A 20,208-nucleotide genomic window follows, 5' to 3' on the forward strand; every position below is an offset into this window, starting at 1 on the left:
TGCCCCAGATCCCGGGGGAGCCCCTGGAGTGCACGGCGCCCCAGCCCAGCTGCCCCAGGATCCCGAGGTAGGCAGAGTACACTCCTGCCTGCTGAGAGTGGCTGCAGGGGTAGCTACAGGCGGGCCCCGGGCCCCAGCCATGCCCTGCAGACTCAGGCGCCCCCTCCCCTCCGCCCGTGCGGCTGCGGCCCCTGGAAGGGAGCCAGAGGGGCTGCTCCGGACAGGGTTTGGCTGCCGTGGCCTGGAAATCTGCTGGGGACAGGGGCAGGCAGCATGGGCTGGGGCGAGCCCCGGGGGCCTGATCCTGAGAGAGGGCCCCACAGCTCCTTGAAGACACCCGCCAGCTAGGCCCCCAGACCCTGCACCGGTACCAGGCGCTGCGCCGCACCGCTGCCCGGCCCACGGTGCCCCCGGCAGGGCAGGGACGCTCCCCACCCAGGGGCCCTGGAAGAAGCAGCCCGGAGGGGCCTCCCGGGAGCAGCGACTCCCCGGCCAGGCCTGTCAATGATTAACAGCCCCTGTGCTGGAGGCCCCGTGGGGCAGCAGCACAGATCGCACCCCCGGCTCGCCATGGCACCACGGCCCGGGCGTCTCGCCCCTTTCGGGCTGGGGCTGGCAGCGCTGCGCCGGTGTCCCCTCGGGCGGGGCAGGGGGTTCAGCACCCCTCCCACGCCAGGGACCAGCCTGGACCTCCGGGGCATCTTCCCCCCCCTTGCCACCCCCTTCACAGCCCGGGCGGAGGTGGACTACGGCCGGCTGGAGAAGAACCTGCACCGCTACGCCGGGATCCCCTTCCGAGGTGAGGCCGGCCGGCGGGGAACCGGGCCCTGGGGGGCCACAGCTCAGCCCCCCCCAGCTCTCGGCTGGGCTCTGCACAGTGGGGCCTGGTTAGATCTGAGCAGGGCCAGCCCGGCTGGCACAGGGTGCTAAATCCCACAGACCCCCCCAGCCCTACTGATGTGCCCCCCGTCCCTCAGCCCTACCCTCCACACTCTGCCTTGCCTGTGTGCCCCATGTGCCTCCACCCCACACACCCCGGCCCTGCCTACACATCCCCACCCTGCCCCCCCACTCCACTCCTGCCCCTAAGGCTGTGGGGCATGCGACTCCTTGCCCCATTTAGTTCCTGGCTCTCTGCTGCGGCTGCCAGTGGGGCGGGTTAGCCCTGAGTATGGGGCAGGACAGCCCCCCCGGCTCCTGTCACGTGGGGCCCCTGAGCCGCCCGACAGAGCCCCATCGGGTCGGGGTAACGGGCTCGGCTGAGGGGGGTCGACAGCGTTAGTGGGACGGGAACCCCCACCCACGGCACACTGGCTTTTTCCTGCAGGGGCGAGCGGGGTCAGAGGCCCAGCTGGGTCTGGAGGGAGCCAGGCCCCTTGGCATGGGGGGGCTGGGCCCTGGGGCCGTGCCGGGCTGAGCCGTGGGGGTGGGTGGGCGCGAGGGGATAGGCCAAGGCGCCTTGGCTGGAACTGGCTGCGGGCTGCGGGCAGGGAACCTGGTCCCTGGAGGGGTCTGGGCGGCTGGAGGCCGACCCGGGGATGGAGCCAGTCGGGGGGAGAATCGGGGTCTGGCTCCACTGGCCTCTCGACCACCCACGAGACCCTCCAAACTGCCCAGCCCCCGAACGTGCAGAGGGCCCCAAAACGGCCCCCACCCTCACTGCTGAAACAGGCTGCCCTGCCTGCCCGCCACCAGCCCCGGAAAACAGCCCCTGTCCTGTCCCCCCCCCGCCCACCGGGGCCCCGGGTAGCTAGCAGACGGGCGCTTGGCTCCGGAACTGTAACGAGGCACTTCATTGCCCGGGCCGCGCACGCCAATTTCTGAGCCCTGCCCGTTTTCTTCCTCACTTTCCTGCCCCCGTGGCTTTGTCCCCTGGGCGCTGCCCCGCTCACCCTGCCCTGGCCCCAGCCCTGCCGTGCTCATGCAGACGCCCCCCGACGTCTGGGCCGCGCAGCCTCGGCCGTGCTGGGGTCGCCCTGCCCCGAGGGTCGCTCTCCCCCAGCGGGGAGAGGCCTGGCCCCACTCCCTGCTCACGGCTCCCGCCCCACAGCGCGACTGGCATGTCCTGGGCCCCCTGCGGAGAGCACTGCTCGGGCCGTGCTGCCTGGAACTGGCCCAGGGCAGTAGATGGCCGAGGGTTTGCCTTTGGGATTGGCCCCCCAGCAGTGCCCAGGCAGACGGGGGCACGCGGGGCAGGCTGCTGGCCCTCTGCCGCTCTAAGCCAAGCCCGGAGCCGGGGGCAGCGTCCCAGGGCAAGGTGCACGCTGCTCGGAGTCTCGGGCTCTCAGCACGCAGCTGCTGCTGGCTCCGTGCCCCGCTGCCTGCGCCCGGCCCTGTGCCCAGCCACTTCCACCCTCGGGAATCCTCTCGGAGATGCCCAGGCCCAGAGCCCGGCTGGTGCGGGCCCTGTGCTCTCCCCTGCCCCTGAGACTGGCCAGGCAGGGCCAGGTGCTTCCCTCACAATGCCCCCCTCACTGGTGACCCGGGCAGCTGGGACCCACGCCTGTGTCCTGCCCAGCATGGCCCCTGAGCCCCGGCCCCCTGCGCTCGCCTTGCCCTGACCGCAGGCAGGCCCATGGGCTCGGCCCAGGCCCCATGCGGCTGGAAGGCGGCGCTGGCGCTGGGCGCTGCCCTGCTGCTGGGCGCCAGCGCCCTGTTCCTGTGGAGGTGGCGGAGGGGCCCCGGGGGGGACCCGGCTCCGGAGCAGGCGCCGCACTGGATCAGGTCCTACTACAGCTGCTTCCCTGAGGAGAGCGAGGCAGGAGGGGCGGAGGAGAGGCCCCGCGGGCGCTGGCGGGCCTGGCAGCACCAGGAGGAGGGGAACCACCGGGGCGCCATGGCCCAGCACGCCAGGGAGAGCAACGGCCAGGGCAGGCGCCGAGCCGAGGCCCTGCTGCTGCGGGCCACCTCCCAGCGCCTGGGCCAGGCCGCAGCCGCCAGGCCCAACCCGGACGGGCTGACGGGCACCGAGGGAGGGAGCGCCCCGCTGCGGGCGCACGCCCCCATCCAGCGAGGCGGCGCCACGGCAGCTGCCACCCACGTGGGCCGCGCCAGGCTGGCCCATCGCCACCGGGACTGAGCCCCGGCCCAGGGGGCGGCTGGAGGGGAGCCGATCCTGCCCGAAGCACCGTGGTCCCCAGCACCCACCGGTCCCCAGGCTCCCTGCACCTCCACGCTGACAGCGGGGGCGGCTAGCCAGGCCCTGCCCTCCGCACGGGGCTGGCCGCAGGGCGGGACCCGCCGCTGGCGTCTCCGCACGTGAGGGGAAGCAGCCGAGGGCAGCACAACGGGTGTGACATGTGCCCCCTGCCCAGCACCCCGACCCGGCAGCCTCTCGCCCCCGGCACGCTGCAGCCTCCTGGCTCACGGGGCTGCGTGGGGGAAGATGGGGGCCCATTCCCGGGCAGCTGCAGCCGGCCGCCGAATGCAGCTCGTCCCCTGCCCACGGGCAATAAACTCTTTGCTAGCATCCCTGTGTGGGGTGATTTGTGAGGGGTGACGGGCGTGTGGGGGGTGAGCACATGGGGGAGAGTTGCTCCCTCGGGGATTCGTGACTGGGCCGGAGGAGGCCGTGTGCACTGGCGCACCCAGCTTCTCCGCCCGGCTCTGCCACTGCGTGTGAGTGTGACCCTGGGCCAGTCACTGCCCCCAGCCTTGTCTCGATGCGGCTCCAGGGAGGGCCTGGCTCCCACTGCTCTGGGCCACACATGGCGTGGCAGGGCCTGATCTTGGGGCTAGTGCTGCTGTGACCCATGTGGGGCCCCAAAGCAAAGGGGCTCTGTCGATTGCCCCCAGCTGTCGGACTCTGGGTTCTAGGCAGTCAGGCCTGGTGGTTGGAGCAGTGGCTGAAGCTGGACAGAGGGTCAGGATTGGGCTAAGCGCAGCGCTGAAACTGGGGTCTGGGGACAGGCCGTGGGTCAGTCCGTGGCCAAGCCAGGTCAGAGTCACAGGCAGACGGGTCAGGCAGTAGGAGGGCCAGGGGTGAGGAGATGGGTGTGGGGCTGGAGCAGGCTGCGGTCTCCTGGAAGAACTAGCAGGGGAAGTAGAAGTGGTGGTAACCGGGGCAGCAGTGACCATGAGATGGTCGAGTTCAGGATCCTGACAAAAGGAAGAAAGGAGAACAGCAGGATATGGACCATGGACTTCAGAAAAGCAGACTTTGACTCCCTCAGGGAGCTGATGGGCAGGATCCCCTCAGAGGCTAATATGAGGGGAAAGGAACCCAAGAGAGCTGGCTGTATTTTAAAGAAACCTTATTGAGGGCAGAGGAACAAACCATCCCAACGTGCAGCAAGAACAGCAAATAAGGCAGGCGTCCAGCTTGGCTTAACAGAGAAATCTTCGGTCAAAATACAAAAAGGAACTCACCAGAAGTGGAAGCTTGGACAGATGACTAGGGAGAAGTACAAAAATACTGCTGGAGCATGCAGGGGTGACACCAGGAAGGCAAATCACAATTGGAGTTGCAGCTAGCAAGGGACGTGAAGGGGAACAAGAAGGGTTTCTACAGGTAGGTTAGTAACAAGAAGAAGGTCAGGGAAAGTGGGGGCCCCTTACAGAATCGGGGAGGAAATCTGACAGAGGCTGTGGAGAAAGCTGAAGTACTCAATGCTTTTTTTGCCTCTGCCTTCACAGACAGTGTCAGCTCCCAGACTGCTGCACTGGGCAGCTCAGAATGAGGAGGAGGTGAGCAGCTCTCAGTGCTGAAGGAACAGGTCCAGGGCTATTTAGAAAGGCTGGACATGCACAAGTTCATGGGGTCAGATGCAATGTATCCGAGAGTGCTGAGGGAGTTGGCTGAGGTGATTGCAGAGCCACTAGCCATTATCTTTGAAAACTCGTGGCGATTGGGGGAGGTCCTGGATGATTGGAAAAAGGCAAATACAATGCCCATCTTCAAAAGAGGGAAGGAGGATCCGGGGAACTACAGACCGGTCAGCCTCACCTCAGTCCCCGAAAAATCATGGAGCAGGTCCTCAAGGAATCCATTTTAAGGCACTTGGAGGAGAGGAAGGTGATCAGGAACAGTCAGCATGGATTCACCAAGGGCAAGTCATGCCTGACCAACCTGACGCCTTCTATGATGAGGTGACTGGCTCTGTGGATGTAGGGAAGGCGGTGGACGTGATATACCTTGACTTTAGCAAAGCTTTTAATACGGTCTCCCAGAGTAATCTTATCAGCAAGTTAAAGAAGTATGGGTTGGATAAATGGACTATAAAATGGATAGAGAACTGGCTAGATCATCGGGCTCAACTGGTAATGATCAACGGCTCCATGTCTTGTTGGCAGCCGGTCACAAGCGGAGTGCCCCAGGGGTCGGTCCTGGGGCCGGTTTTGTTCAACATCTTCATTAATGATCTGGAGGATGGGGTTGAACGAGGACAAGTGCAGAGTCCTGCACTTAGGAAGGAAGAATCCCAGGCACAGCTACAGACTGGGGACTGACGAGCTAGGCAACAGTTCTGCAGAAAAGGACCTGGGGGTTACAGTGGATAAAAAGCTGGAGATGAGTCAGCAGTGTGCCCTGGTTGCCAAGAAGGCTCATAGCATATTGGGCTGCATTAGTAGGAGCATTGCCAGCAGATGGAGGGAAGTGATTATTCCCCTCTATTGAGCACTGGTGAGGCTGCATTTGGAGTATTGTGTCCAGTTTTGAGTCCCCCACTACAAAAAGGATGTGGACAAATTGGAGAGAGTCCAGCAGAGGGCAACAAAAATGATTTGAGGTGGCTGGAGCACAAGACTTATGAGGAGAGGCTGAAGGAACTGGGCTTGTTTAGTCTACAGAAGAGAAGAATGAGGGGGATTTGATAGCAGCCTTTAACTACCTGAAAGGGGGTTCCAGGGAGGATGGGGCTAGGCTGTTCTCAATGGTGGCAGATGACAGAACAAGGAGCAATGGTCTCAAGTTGCAGTGGGGGAGGTCTAGGTTGGATATTAGGAAAAACATTTCTCCTAGGAGGGTGGTGAAGCACTGGAATGGGTTACCTAGGGAGGTGGTGGAATCTCCATCCTTAGAGGTTTTTAAGGCCCGGCTTGACAAAGCCCTGGCTGGGATGGTTTAGTTGGGGTTGGCTTTGAGCATGGGGCGGGACTAGACACCTCCTGAGGTCCCTGCCAACCCTCATCTTCTGTGGTTCTATGGAGCTGGCAGGGCAGGGCACAGACAAGGCTGAATGAAGGGCCAGGATCGAGGCTGTGAGGTGCCGGGTGGGCTCCAGGCTGGTGGGGCTGTCACCCAGACTGGCCTGCGTGGTGGGAGGAACACCTGTGCTGGGATCACCTGTCCCTGCCCTGGGCTCTCCTGGAGGGGATGTCATGGCGGCTGCGTGGGCAGCCCTGGGCCAGCTGCAGGTTTGCCCCAGAGAACCACTCATGGGTCTGCCCAGTAAGGTCCCCCTGTGTCCCTGGGGGGGGTCTGGGCAGGCTCCTGGGAGGCCCCTAGACCTCGGTGAAAGGCCCCAGCGAGGGCATTGGTGTCCTGATGGCTCCGCTCCCAGCAAGACCCCCAGCTTGGCCCTGCCTCTGCACGGGGTGGGTCCCGGGAGAAGGGGGGGGGATTCCACTGTTGGGCTGCAAGGGGGGATGCCCCCTGGGGCTGGGCACCACCCGGAGCTGTGCATCACCCCACACTGCACCCCCCATTCCTTCTCAGGGCTGGGCACTGTCCCCCACACAGCCCCCTACCTCTCCACCATTCACCCCTGCTGGCCCAGCACTGGCCCCCTTGCGTGCAGGCTGGCCTGGGCCCATCGCGGGTGCGGGGGTGCCCTGACGGCGGGGTGCCCTGTCTTGCAGGCTTCGTGGTGCAGGGCTCCACGGGCGAGTGCCCCTACTTGACACCCCAGGAGCGACTGGCCGTGCTGAGCCGCGTGCGCCAGGCCGTGCCCCGCGACAGGCTGCTGCTGGCTGGGTCTGGATGCGAATGTGAGAGGCGGGGAACGGGGGCAGGGGGGCAATGAATGTCCCAGCTGTAGGCCACCCCCCCACCCGGGTCATGCCCCCTTCGTGCTGCACCCCCAGCCGCTGACCATGCTCTCCATCCCCCCCTCCCCACCCACAGGCCTGGCCCCTCCCCCGTCATCTCCCTCCCCCGCCAGGCCTGGGCCCTGCCCCTGTCTGGGTCCCTGCCCCAGGCCCGTGCGGTGATGCTCCAGCGCGGCCCAGCCTGACCTCCCGCTTCCCCGCAGCCACGCAGGGCACCGTTGCCATGACCGCCAGCGTGGCGGAGGCGGGCGCGGACGCTGCCCTCGTGGTCACCCCCTGCTACTACCGGGGCGCCATGACCAGCGCGGCCCTGATCCACCACTACAGCCAGGTACAGGGGGGCCTCGGGGAGGCTGGACATGGGGGGCCCTGCAGGGGGAGGGGCCTGTGGGGAAGGGGCGGGGCCTCTCGGCTGAGCACGTGTCACCGACTCTGGCCATGTTTCAGCATTGCAGTGAGAGCTGGAGCCCCGCCAGGGTAACACCCGAAGTTCCCGCCCCCCTAGGATATCTGAGCTGTCTGATTGGCTGTCTGCCCCATTCCCCCGCCTCCTGGGGCACAACAACCAATCAGAGCTCGCCCCTCAGTGATTGAAAGCCTCTTCCGGGGCGGGCAGGGGAGCAAAGAGCTCAGTGGCTCTGGATGGCCCCATCCGCCCCCCTGCCCCGCTGCCCCTGGGGGAGCTGAGCTGGGCTGGGGGGTCCCACAAGACGGAACCGGGGGGGGGGGGGGGGCAGGGGGCCTGGTCCCTGACCCCACATGGGGCATGGGCGGCTCTGGGTCTGCGCACATGGGGCCGGGCAACAACCGACACGCAACAGCACACGCGACATGACACGCTACACGTGAGCCACGCGACACGACACGCCGGCTCCGTCACACGCCTGCTCTCGGCCCTGCGGGCTGGCTTCGCAGGGCTGGCCTTGGGGGAGGGGGCAGGGCGTGGGAGAGCGAGATGCAGCCTCAGGCTCGGAACAGCCAACGCAGCCTCGTTTCTGTAGGCCCTACACAAACCAGAATGGCCGCTGTTTCCGTAGGCCCTGCACAGCCACGGTGCAGGCTCCCCTGAAGATCAGTGCGGTGGGCACAGGGCAGAGCTCCTGGCCTGGCCGCAGGCTGTGCCCCGTCCCGGCGCTCTGGCCCCATCCCCAGCGCCCCTCTCTGTGTCCGCAGGTGGCAGAGGCGTCGCCCGTCCCGGTGGTGCTGTACAGCGTCCCAGCCAACACGGGCCTGGAGCTGCCCCTGGAGGCCGTGCTCACCCTGGCTCAGCACCCCAACATCGTGGGCCTCAAGGACAGCGGGGGGGACGTGAGTGGGGGGGCAGGGGCTAGGCCTGAGCCGGGGAGAGCTTGCCCTGCCTGTGCCCCTGTGCCCCTGTGCCCGGCCCAGACTGGCCGGCTCCTGCTTCATAGAGGGGCATCCTGGCCCCGGCCCGGGGAGAGGGTGAAACCAGGGTCTGGGCCAGGGGCTCGCCAGGCGGACACGATTCTGGGAGACTGCTGGGCTCAAAGCAGCCGCTGGGGCGACAGGGCAGGAGGGGCCCAGAGGTTGGGGCTGGGCCCAGGGCACATCCCACCCAAGCCTGGGGATGCCTCCCGTGGCTCTGGGGACAGGGTGGTGGCTCTGCCAGCCGGGCACCAGCACAGCCCCTGAGCGGCTGCTAGGTGAGACCTTCGGATCCCACTGGGGTCCCCTCACACTGGGGCCGCCTGGGGCATCTGCACTGGTGGGGCCCAGCCCCCATCACCCCTCCCCACCCCAACTTCCTGCCCCAGCAACGCCATCCTCCCTTCCCGGCAGCCAAAAGTGCATTACAGGCACTAGTGACTGACCATCCCCCGCCATCAGACAGGCAGGGAAACTGAGGCATGGCACAACATGGGGAAGGAATTCACAGCAGAGCCAAGATAAGAACCCAGGAGTCCGGCCCCTTTCCTCGCCATCCTCATAGGCTCTCCCAAGAGCCAAGTGCCCCGGGGTGGAGCTTGTTAGTTAGTGCTGCTGGGGTGCTGTGGGTGGGCTGTTTGTGTAGGGCCTACCCCAATGGGCGTAGAAGCTACGGTGGTTTGCTTGGCGGCCTAGTTCCACTGTGGTCCTTGGTGCCCGTAGGGGCCTGGCCCTCTGTGCTGGGCACCTGGGGTGGGCCTGGCTCCCGGCAGGACGCTCTGTGTTTCCCCAGATTACCCGGCTGGGGCTGATTGTGCACAGGACCCGGACGGAGGATTTCCAGGTGCTGGTGGGCTCGGCTGGCTTCCTGCTGGCTGGCTACGCCGTAGGTAGGGGCAGCCTTTCCTCGGGGGAGGGTCACGCCCGAGGGCCCGGCGGGGGCCTGGTGATGGGGGCAGCAGGGGGTGTTGGCTACAGCCAGCTGCAGGGGGGAGTGGAGGGTTTGGGGGTGCAGGATGTGGAAGTGTCGGGGGCAGGGTGGGGTGCTGGGGAGGAGGGTGGCCAGGCCCTGGATCCTCTGCTCCCTGCTGACCCCCCGTCTCCCTGCCGTCAGGTGCCTGCGGGGGGGTCTGTGCGCTCGCCAACGTCCTGGGAGCCCCGCTCTGCCAGCTGGAGCGCCTGTGCCACGAGGGACGCTGGCAGGAGGCCCGGGACTTGCAGCTCCGCCTCATTGAGCCCAACGCAGCGGTGAGAGACGGCCCGGGCTGGGGAGCAGGAATCGGGTTGTTCCCTTGGAGCGTTGGGATGGAGGGGCACGGGCAGAGCTGGGGGAGGGGGAATCCCAGGGCTGAATCCCAGGGTGGGATGGAAGGCACAGGCAGCGCTGTGTGGTTCCACCCCGCGCTCTTACGCCTGGATGTGAGTCCTGTTCCCCGTTACCAGCAATCCCACGGTGGGGCAGGGTCTGGGCGCCCGGCAGTGGCAGGGGATGTGGGGAGACGTCCCCAGCTCCTGCTGTCCCGCGGAAGGCTGGACTGGAGGCCAAGCGAGGGCAGGCTGCCCAGTCCCTCCCCACCCCGATGGGAAGGGCCAGGAACAGCATGTGTTCTGGCACCAGACCGGCTGCCCCCCCCCTGCAGCATGGCTGCTGGCTCACACCCAGAGGGGCTGCACTGCAGCATCAGGGCCGGGCGCCAGGATCGGGGGAGCCCCCTGGGGCCAGGCAGGAGGCAGGTGATGGCTATAACATGAGGCCTCCACCCCCCACAGCTGTGCCAATGTTCCTGCAGCCTGAGCCCTGCTACCCCGGCTCGGGCCACTCTCCCACGCAGGTGGCCAGACTGTGCCGGGCGTCAGCCACGCTCAGCCGCCTGCTGCCAGCGCAGCCCTGGGCTCCAGCGAATACGCGGGGGCGGCTCGGGCCCCGCTCCTGGCACAGGCCGGCCGGGCTGGAGCTGGCCTCGCGACACCGGTCACCTGCTCCCGGGAACCCAGCCCCTGCTGCCCACCCTGAGATGCTTTTGCCCTGCCCAGGCTGCAGGCAGGGGCCTGGGGCGCTAGGTTGGGCGTGGAGGGGGCCAGCTCTGGGCAGCTGAGGGGGACCCGGGGGGGGCAGGCCAGCCACTCACTGTGTCTCTGGCTCCGGCAGGTCACCCGCAAGTTGGGGATCCCGGCGCTCAAGCAGGCCATGGACTGGTTCGGGTACCACGGCGGCCCCTGCCGCGCCCCCCTGCGCCCGCTGAGCGAGGCCGAGGTGCAGGAGCTGCGCAGGGACTTCAGTGCCAATGGCTGGCTGTGAGGGGGGAGGGGATCCATGCCCCCCCCCCCCCAATCACCTTCCCCTCACGGGCACCTTCCCTCTCACTGCTTCCCCACGAGCCCCCAAGCTGCCTGGGACCCCCAGCCTCCTCCTTGGGGCGGGGGTGTAGCCAGGGCCCAGCCCCCAAGCTCGCAAAGGGGGCACCCCCACCCTCACGAGCCCCCCGGCGACAGGACAGAGCCGACCCATGGGTCTCCCAATGAGATGGTGGAATAGATTCTGAGCTCCCTGCAGCCCCCCACCTCCCGTCACTGCCCCACGGAGAGGCCCTGGCTGGGCTTCCTGCCAGGTTGGCCCCCTCCCACGCCCTGGCCCCCAGGACCCTCCCGCTCAGCCCCTGCCCCCGGGGTTAGCTGGGGAAGGGAAACACCCATTAACCCTTCGCAGGCCACGGCCCCCTCGTGGGGTGGCAGAGGCAAACCCCGGCAAGAGGCAGCATGGCTCAGCTTTCGCTATCCCGCATCCTGCCGCTAGCCCGGGCACTGCCCCGTGCAATCACCCCCTCGGGGACCCGTGCCAGAGTGCTGGGCTGCCAGCCGGCCCCGCCCACAGCAGGGCCAGGGGGGCCCCCTGCTCTATTCCCCTCTCCCCAACTTCCCCTGCCCAGCACCAGGGGGTGACAGCCTCAGTGCCCCTCAGATTGCATGGGGGCTGCTGCAGTTGCTCCCTGGCCCTGCTTGTCCCCCAAGCCAGCTCCACGCCACCCCGGGGCAGCACCAGCGCACCCACGTGCCTGCGCCCTGCCGCCGTGGGGGCGGGGTGCACAACGTGGCCAGGACCCTGCAGGGCAGAGCCCAGGGGGCGGCTGTGACCTTGGCAACGCTGGATCTGGGCAGGAGGGCAGCCGTGTGCCCGCCGGCACCCAGCACGGTTATAACATCAGCCCGGCCCGGCTGTCGGTGGGTGTGGGGAGGGGCAGCTCCCCCACTGCACCGTGAGCTGTCAATAAAACCTGTCCTATGGCATCTGCATTGCACCCGCCTCACTCCTGGCACCCAGTGGTCTGGCGAGGGCACGACGCCTCGGCAGCGGGGGGAGGCCAGCAGGAACTTGGGGGGACCTGAGCTCCTGGCTTGGGCACCGATGGAGGTGTGCCCCCCACCAGCTGCCAGCTCCCCTGGGAGGGGCGGGGAAAGCAGCGTGGGCAGACAAAGCGCAGAGCAGGGGAGCGCTATGCCAGCACCTCAGTGCCTGCCCCGTGCTCTGAGAGGGAGGAGAGGTCCTGGCAGTGGGACATGCTGCCCTTTCCCCACGGAAAGCCAAGCCCCTGCCCCACGCACCAGGTGCCCAGGCCCAGTGTCCACAGGCAGAGCCGGGCTGCCCAGAACTGCCTGCCACCGCCACAGCCTCTGAAATGGGCCCAGGGCTTTGTGGCTTTGTCCCTCCCTTACTCTGCTACCAGGGGCAAGCTTTGCTATTGGGGATTTTGGGACTGCAGCTGGATTTGAGGCCTGGGTGCAGACAGGGGCTTCCTGGGGCCCTGGGACGGGTGGGGGGTGTAAGCCCCTGGGGGCGCCGGAGCTGAGCTGAGGAGTGCAGCGGGCTGAAGGGAGGGGCTGGCAGGGGCCCGGCGCTGGCTCGCAGGAGCTGCCCTCACAGAACCACACAGCAGGGCAGGTTTGGCACCGTGGTTTATTGGTGAGCCCGCGCAGGACGTCGCGGTGCAGGACACAGCAAGGCACGAGGGCGGCGTCACCACAGCCAGTGCAGACGGGGCTGTTCACAGGCACCCCGCTCTGCGAGGGGAGGGGAAGCTGTGCTGCCCAGCTCCCCAGCCGCAGCTGGGCCAGGCCCCGGGGCCCCCCTGTACCGGCAGAGCCAGCGCCAGCTCCCAGCAGAGAGACGGCTCTGGAGACATGCTGGGAGTCCTGGGTGCAGCTCTGCTGGAGCCCCCCTGCTGCCCGGTTAGCCCAGCCCTGGCTCCCCCCACAGCCCCTGCTCTTCCTAGGCCCCCGGGCTCCCGCCAGCTCTGCCAGGGCCCCTTCCCCTGACCTGCAGCCCCCGCCACCCCCATGCCACGCTCTAGCAGCGCCAGGTTTGAATGAAGACTAAGCCCCAACTCCCTTAAAGGGGCAGCGTCACAGGGGGGAGCGGCGCCCAGCGGCCTCAGGAGCCCTCGGCCCCGGCCCCACAGTGCAGCCCGGCGGGTGAGCACGGCCCCCAGGGAGCTGGCTGAGAAGCGGAACCGGGGGCACGGCTCGGGGCTGCGGCCATGCCCATGCAGTGCCCCCGGCCCTCTTCACGCTCACAGCCCCGCTCTCCCCGGACCTGGGCCAAGGCACTACGGCAGGCAACAGCCACCAGCCAGCCACGTCTCGCTGCCCAGGGCGTGGCTGGGGGAGCCTCGGGAGAGCGCTGGCCGTGGGCACGGGGCCAGGACCCCCAGAGAGTGGGGGGGGGGGGGGCCTTGCCCTGCCTCCAGCATTAGCAGAACTAGTGAGCAGGGGTAGGCAGACACCTAGTGAATTCAGGCCCGTGCCAGCTGCGTCCCCTCCTAACTGGGGAATGAGCCTTTCCCCACACAGTGCCAAGCCCTGGCAGACTGTCAGCTCCACCACGCAGACAGCAGGGCCTGGACAGTCCTGCGGGACCACTGGCCCCCAGGGCAGCGAGCAGAGCCCCAGGGAAAGGGGTCTCCCGCCTCCCCCCCGTGGGGAACAGCACGGGGAGCCCCGGGGATCCGGGACGTGAGCACTGGGAGGAAGTTCTGTAGCCAGTGGGGCCGGGGCCAAGGGGACCTGCCCTCGGAGCGTCTCCCCACCCCCTCTGGCCTGGCTGGGCACAGCGGCTCTCGCCCCGCAGGCTGGCGCCAGGGCGCTCTCGGAGGCCGGGCGGGCGGCGCGCTCACACCGCGAGGTTGTGTGCGGACTTGGAGGCACTTTGCGCTCTCTGGATCACGGCCGGGCACTTCTCCCGCCGCAGCAGCTTGTTGTTCTCAAAGAAGCCCTCGTTGCGGGGCGCCCCGTGGGAGCCGTCGGGGAACGTCAGGAGACCTGGGGGCAACAGTAGGGAGTCACGGGGAAGGGAGCCGCACACACCAGGGAGGGGGCAGGGTGGAGGGGGAAGCAGGGGCAGCGAGGGGAAGAGGGGGCCGTGCTGGAGAGCAGGGGGAGGCACTGGCAGGGGCGTTGGTCCCACTGGTCCTGCTGGGCGGGGCTGTGGCTGCTAGCGGGGGCTGCCCGGGCACTCACCAAAGCCGGCCACGCGCCCGCTCCTGAACTCGCCCTCGAAGGTCATGCTGTCGTAGCGCGTGAAGACTCCGACGCCATTGAACTTGCCCTGCACAAACTCCCCCTGGTACCTGCGCAGACAGACAGCCACGCAGCGTCAGGCACCCCGCACCGCTCGCGCCCCCCGCCGCCCGTCCCCGCTGCCGCACGGCCGCGGCCAGGCATGGGACGCCGGGGGCGATTCTTGCTGCCCGACGGAGCAGCACTGCCGGGGGAGGGCGGGGGAAGCAGGAGCAGACACAGGAGAGGATCTCTGTGGGGTGGGTGGTCACAGGTACACACACGCCTGCTGGCGGGGCAGGGACAGCACCGGCACCGCTCGGCCACTCTCAGTCCCCACGGAAGAGAAAGGCCAGGCCCTGCAGCGGCCCGTTGCCCCAGGCTCCCCGCGCTCTGGGGCAGAGGAGACCCCGGTGCGTGTGCCCGGCTGCAGCGAGGCACCGTACCCACCTGGAGCCGTCGGAGAAGGTCAGGACTCCACAGCCATGGAAGAGCCCGTTCTCAAAGTGACCCCGGTAGGTGCCGCCGTCTGCAAACGTCAGCTGGCCCACGCCGTGCCTGCGGCCTACGCAACGACAAGGGCGGGCAGCGTTACCAGCGCCCGCGGCCAGGGGAAGGGGCCACGCTGCCCGTCCGCCCAGAAGGGGAGCAGAGGGACAGCCGCAGCTCGCCCCGTGGAGGGCTGGGCAGGGCAGGGCACTGCTGGGACGTGGCCAGGGCTCGCGGGCACATCCCTCACCGAAGGGAAAACCCAGGGCTAGGCCAGCTGCCAGAGCCGGGGCTCAGGGAGTTCAGCATCCAGCTATCCACAGACAGAGCCCGCAACCCGGCACTCATGCTGCCCCGGGAAGCCAGGCCTGGGCTCGGAAGGTGCTCTTTGGGGTCGGCTGGTCTGAAAGACTTTGCAGCCCGTCTGGGTGGAGACAGGGGAGGGTGATGGCTGCAGCCCACTCACCTTCCTTCCACTCCCCGCAGTACTCCTCCCCGCTGGAGTAGGTGAAGGAGCCTTTGGTCAGGGTCATGGTGCCAGCTCCCAGGAAGGCAAGACGACACCTGCAAGGAAGGGGCAGGTGCTGGGGACAACGCAGGTGGCTGGCTGGGAATGGGGCCCAGGCCTGCAGCCTGCTGGGTGTGCCGGGCCCAGGACACGCTTCTTTGCCATGTTTGAGGCCTCCCCCTGACCCCGGAGCCCTGCTGCAGTCCAGGCCGAATGCTGCTGCGAGTTCCCTCCGCCCCAGGCACGTCCCACCCCGACTCCCCATGTTCCACACCCAGGTCAAGGCCCTTGTCCTCGCACTCAGGGCTTTGCCTCCACCTAGCACCAGCTGGCACGTCCCCGTTCCCGTCAGATCCCTCTCCTGCTCCGAGCTCCCTCCGATCTCCTCCCCATCCCAGCCCCGCTCCTAGGGAAGCCTGTCCCTAGGAACCCACCAGCTGGCCTGGCTTGCCAGGGATGCCCTCCTTGCATGGCGCTAGCCCACAGCATCGGTTCTGCAGCAGTCCCTCCAGTGACCTCATCTGGCATCTTCCACTGCCATGATGCACTCAGGGCACCAGCTGGCTGCTATCTGCCTAAAAGCCATCCCTGCTACCGAGGGGATGGAGGGAAGGAAGGAGCCCTGCAATTGTGCAGACCTCCATCCCCTGAGCAGAAAAGGCGCCTGCTTAGCCAGGAAGGTTAACGAGCTCCGGACTGAGAGCTGAGGAGGAACGGACGTCTTGCTGCGAGTTAGAGACTCTCCTTTCACCCGGATACCGCGTGGCAAAAGAAGCTGTTCAAAGCCAAGCTGCTGAGCCCCAAGGTCTATGCACGTGTCTGTAGAACAGCCACATCCCTCTCTGTGCATGGCTGGGGGAGCGTGTGAGCCACGTCTGCCCAGCATTTCAGTGCCAGCTCTCTGCTAGCTTCACAGCTTACAGAGTCAGAACCTTCCCAAAGCCCAAACGTCCTTGCCTAGGCCCACGCGTACATTTCCTGGGTTAGGAGCTGTATGTTTAATGCTGGGAAATGGTGTTGTTTTCACCTATATTTGTCATTTGAACGGTAAATGAAACGTCCTAAAATAACCCAAGCCAACACGGCGTGTACTTGGCCAGGCTGCCACCAGTCAGTGGAGCTGCAGCCTCAACACTAGCTTCATCTTGGGAGTGACTTTGACCCTTCCGGACTCACTATTCGACTGGAACAAATCCAGCGATTGGCACCGAGATCCAAAATGCTGCACCTTGGACGGCTGCCTTCCCAACGATCATACAGGTCTTAGAGGGAATTGTTGGGTTAAATAATCCTGGTCATTAGGTTAGTTTGCTTGCTACGAACCCACTTGCTGAAGGTGACTCGGTTCATGCATTTCACATTATGCTTTCTGCTGCATCGAGTTAATCAAATAGTCACCGGCTTTCTTCCCCAGGGATCAGGTCCCATCTGTGAAGTCCCCAAGTAAGTAAGGGGGGGACTGTGCCCCGCCTGGCGGTGGTCCCTAGAACTGCACTATAGCCTCCCGTCAATGGGGCCTGCACAGGGACACTGCTGGCTCTTGAGGGGAAAACTGACTTCTGTATTAACCACAACACAGAACCAAGCAGTGAAGGCCTGGGGATGAGTACCAGCCAGTCACGCTGCCCGCTGACCAGTTCTGCATAATAACTGTGAACTCCTCACGCCCCAGGGGCGAGGCAGGTCGAGAGGCAGGACGTTTGCACACAGCCAGGACGCGTATCAAAGGCCGAGGGGATCAAGCACCAAATACAAGTCTGGGGAGAGCACAATAAACCCGAACAGCTGGGCAAACGCCTTTTGTGAAAGGCTGGATTTGACAAGGAACTCCATGGCCGCTGGGATATCAGCCAGCTCCTCAAAAAGGCCCAGGGTCCTGGCACTGGGGACGTGCTGGAGGAGGAGGTGGCCTGACATGTCCACACTAGGTGCTAAGGCCCTTTGTGGCTCCCAGGGTAGACGTGGCTCGCAGCAGGGGCATGGTGAGGGAAAGCACTCCCCTGGATTCACTCGCTCACCAAAGGGCCCCGGGTGCAGGGCCCAGCCACATCCTGCGTGTGACTGACCCTCCCTCAGCCAGGCTGGCTTTCAGAGGCTGTGTGTCTCAGACTGCTGCTTGGGGCATCTCGCACATTCTGCCCCAGAGAAGGAGAGGAGGGGCCCAACGTCTTGCCCCACTCAGGCCTGGCTCAGAAGGGCACATGCTATGGGCTCCCGTCCCATGCCAGGCCTGGGATCAGACTGGACTCCAGGAAATGCCGAAGGCCCAAAGAGGAGACGTGAGTTTCAACCAACCAGCGAGACTGAGAACCTGGCCTCCCATGCCTCAGTGCAGTACTGGGAGGGGAGCTTCCAGCACCGGACTAACCACCCCCCTTTACTACGCCACCTCCTCCCGCCAGCACAACTAGAAATGCTGATCCCAGAGGAGCCAGGTGGGAGAACCAGGTCCTCCTGGGGATTTCCCATGCATTTCTTTGGGTCAGGCTCTTGGGCAGTAAGATCACGGAGGGCAGAGCAGAGATTTGCTGGTGTTGTTACCACCCATGTCACACTGGCCTCCAGGGCATGGAGAGCATCGAACAATGAGTCTACAAGTCCCAGCTGCACTGTCCCCTGGAGACAGAGGACTGTTCACCCGGCTCATTTCCCTGAAGAGAGGGAGTGGGGGAAAAGGACACTGCAGGTAGCTGATTGAGGAGTCACAAATCCACATACTCACAGCTCAAGGAGCACGCTGCTACCGTGAATGGCTAGGATGGCTTTAACCCTTCCCCTGGTTTCTCTGCTCCCCAGACATTGTTCTGGTGCCCAAAGCCTCGGAAGGGAAGCTGCCTGCTCTATTTTCATTGTCCACAATGCGGGAGGCAACACAGCCGCATCCATGGTGAAAAATCAGAGACCGTTTCCCTGGTTCCCCAATCTTGGGCAGGTGCCAGTGTTTGTCTCACAGGCACTTTGGGATTTTATCGTTTTACCTTCACAGCATCCACGGTCTCATTTTTTCCCTTTAGTTACTCAAGAAACCACAATTCCAAATCGCCATGATGCAATAAGTGACACTAGCACTCACTTCAGTTTGTAGAACCAAGAGCCAACACCCAAAGAGTCTGTGATTTTAATCAGCATTTCCATTCAAATCTAGAGAGGCTCACTGGAAAAAGCTGTTCCCAGGAGGACCAGGATTAGCATGTAATGGCACCACCAAGAGAAACCGGAGAGGTGTGTGCAATGCTTCCCAGGACACACGCTGCCCCTCTAGGTACCAGCTCTATAGTTCAAGCTGCAGGCCTTACAATGCAAGCCAAAGGAAAAGGATACCTGGTTTTGAAGAGGGAACGCACCAGCATCACACTCTGGGCCGGGGATGGACTGGTCCCACTGAGAGAAAAGATGCTCACTCGCTCATCTCCGTGGAAGGGGAGAGCCAGAGAACTCCTCAGCCAGCAGCGTGTATTGTTGGGAAGGACCAACGCTAGATTTCAGGGGCTGCTTGTCGAGAAGATAGATGGCCCTTAGTCAGTGCCAGGCGGGTAATTGAATGAGTGCTCTCTGCTGATGTCATTAACAGCCAGAGCTCTGCTCAAGCTCACAGGAACCGCCGCAGCAGCCGGATGAGAGGCCTGGGTGGGGGTGGAACACTGAGCAGCGCCAGTTTGGATGGCTCGGTGGGGAGCTGCACAGAATCCAGGCCCCAGAAATCTCACTGGAGTTCAGGATCCGAAGTTGGGAGAGAGAAAGTAACGGGGGAGAGAGAAACGGAGCTGCCTGGGGACCATGGATTGTCCTACCTGCCACAGAAAGGGGTCTGTGCCTCTGGCAACAATTCCACAGGAGAGTGCAGGTCAAAAAAGCAGCCATGGAGTCTGCCTTGCACGGGCAGGTGCTCAGCAGTAAATGCTTAAGGGATGCAGCGGTCCTTGCAGTGACAGACAGCCTCCCCCCACCCCGCCTCAGACAGTCAGCCTTGCCATCACATGCAAGAGGGGAAAGAGTCATTGGAACTCAGCCAGCCACCAGAGCGAGCAACCCGCCCCCCCACTTACCCCCCGAATCGGCACCCCACCCCCACTCCAGCCAATGCCTCCATCCATGAGCAGAGCCCGGCAACAGGAGACAGCCCCGGGCTGACCCACAGGTGCCCCTCTCAGGACAGGTGGGAAGCAATGACCTCGTCTGCGCTGGCCAGAGACTGGATCAATCCACCCCACCCCCAGCTTCCGGAAAAGTGTCACTCGGGTGACCCCACCTCACATAAACACCCCAACCCTGCATCCCTGCACCCTCCATCCCCCCTGCACCTCAACCCTGCATCCCTGCACCCTCCATCCCTGCACCCCACCCCTGCATCCCTGCACCCTCCATGCACCCCCCCCTGCATCCCTGCACCCTCCAACCCTGCATCCCCTGCACCCCAACCCTGCATCCCTGCACCCTCCATCTCCCCACCCCTGCACCCTCCATCCCTGCACCCTCCATCCCCCCCTGCACCCCAACCCTGCATCCCCCCTGCACCCCAACCCCTCCATCCCCCCACCCCTACACCCTCCATCCCCCCTGCACCCCCCCTCCATCCCCCCTGCACCCTCCATCCCTGCACCCCACCCCTGCATCCCTGCACCCCTCCATCCCTGCATCCCCCCACCCCTGCACCCCTCCATCCCCCTTGCACCCCACCCTCCATCCCTCCATCCCCCCCTGCACCCCACCCCCGCACCCTCCATCCCCCACCCCGGCCCGGCGGCGCAGAGGGGTCCCCTCACCTGGGCCCCGCGTTTCACCACCGGCGCTGCTTCCCACTGGGGGCCCCGGTCCCCATCGACGGCCGCCGGCGCCGCTGACTCCCCCTTCGGCGGCCCGGCTTTCCCCCACGCCCGGCCCTACCGAGCTACCATCTTGGCCAGCCACACGGGGCTCCATCCCCTCGTGTCGTTGGCTGTTACCATGACAACCTAGAGCAACACGGCCCCTCATTGGCCAGCTCCACAGGCGCTGTCACCGGCCGCCATCTTTATGCGGGGCAAAGACGCCACCCAAGGATCGTCACGGCAGGGAGCGGCGGGACCCTCCCCCCGCCCCGCCCGGGCGGCCATGTTTGTGCGGGGCGGGGGAATCCCTGCCCTGGAGAACTGCCCGCAGCGCCCCGCCCGCGCCCTGCCTGTCTGCCGGGACCCGCGGGAGCGGCCCCCCCTCGCACAGCGCGGCCCGGCCCCGCCCCCACGGGCTGGGCGGGGCTGGGGGCGGGGCCTGGGCTCTGCTGCCTCTTCTCCTCCCCCGGCTATTGA

The 20,208-nt window shown here is 65.6% G+C and overlaps 2 protein-coding genes across 3 annotated transcripts; one reads left to right on the top strand and one right to left on the bottom strand.

The window, feature by feature from the left end:
* The first annotated feature begins 570 nt into the window (after positions 1 to 570).
* Positions 571 to 10,805, top strand: HOGA1 (4-hydroxy-2-oxoglutarate aldolase 1). Its single transcript, XM_067537098.1, has 7 exons — positions 571 to 799; positions 6,802 to 6,930; positions 7,194 to 7,321; positions 8,164 to 8,298; positions 9,170 to 9,266; positions 9,491 to 9,624; positions 10,526 to 10,805. The coding sequence occupies exons 1-7, from the start codon at positions 571 to 573 to the stop codon at positions 10,673 to 10,675; spliced, it is 1,002 nt and encodes a 333-aa protein (XP_067393199.1). The 3' UTR covers positions 10,676 to 10,805.
* A 555-nt stretch (positions 10,806 to 11,360) lies between these two features.
* MORN4 (MORN repeat containing 4) lies at positions 11,361 to 19,844 on the bottom strand. Of its 2 annotated transcripts, XM_067537087.1 has the most exons (5): positions 19,687 to 19,844; positions 14,882 to 14,979; positions 14,377 to 14,491; positions 13,888 to 13,997; positions 11,361 to 13,689 (listed from the first exon to the last, which is right to left on the bottom strand). In XM_067537087.1, exons 2-5 carry the CDS (start codon positions 14,946 to 14,948, stop codon positions 13,541 to 13,543), a joined length of 441 nt encoding a protein of 146 aa, XP_067393188.1. In that variant the 5' UTR covers positions 14,949 to 14,979; positions 19,687 to 19,844; the 3' UTR covers positions 11,361 to 13,540. The 2 variants fall into 2 exon arrangements, with proteins under 2 accessions (XP_067393188.1, XP_067393189.1); XM_067537088.1 differs by lacking the exon at positions 19,687 to 19,844 and having other exon boundaries at positions 14,882 to 14,999.
* Between the last annotated feature and the right edge of the window lie 364 nt (positions 19,845 to 20,208).

The sequence above is a fragment of the Emydura macquarii genome, unplaced genomic scaffold (genome assembly GCF_026122565.2).
Source record: "Emydura macquarii macquarii isolate MOO-44397 ecotype Brisbane River unplaced genomic scaffold, CSIRO-AGI_Emac_v2 contig_3692, whole genome shotgun sequence".
NCBI classification, from domain to species: Eukaryota; Metazoa; Chordata; order Testudines; family Chelidae; genus Emydura; species Emydura macquarii.

Excerpts from the sequence above, each read along its gene's own strand:
- HOGA1 (XM_067537098.1), top strand. The coding sequence starts at position 571 with ATGGCACCACGGCCCGGGCGTCTCGCCCCTTTCGGGCTGGGGCTGGCA. Across the intron at positions 6,931-7,193 it reads GGCTGGGTCTGGATGCGAAT|CCACGCAGGGCACCGTTGCC; the intron begins GTGAGAGGCGGG and ends GCTTCCCCGCAG. Across the intron at positions 9,267-9,490 it reads GCTGGCTGGCTACGCCGTAG|GTGCCTGCGGGGGGGTCTGT; the intron begins GTAGGGGCAGCC and ends CCCTGCCGTCAG.
- MORN4 (XM_067537087.1), bottom strand. The coding sequence starts at position 14,948 with ATGACCCTGACCAAAGGCTCCTTCACCTACTCCAGCGGGGAGGAGTAC. Across the intron at positions 14,492-14,881 it reads CTGCGGGGAGTGGAAGGAAG|GCCGCAGGCACGGCGTGGGC; the intron begins GTGAGTGGGCTG and ends GTCGTTGCGTAG. Across the intron at positions 13,998-14,376 it reads ACCTTCTCCGACGGCTCCAG|GTACCAGGGGGAGTTTGTGC; the intron begins GTGGGTACGGTG and ends CTGTCTGCGCAG.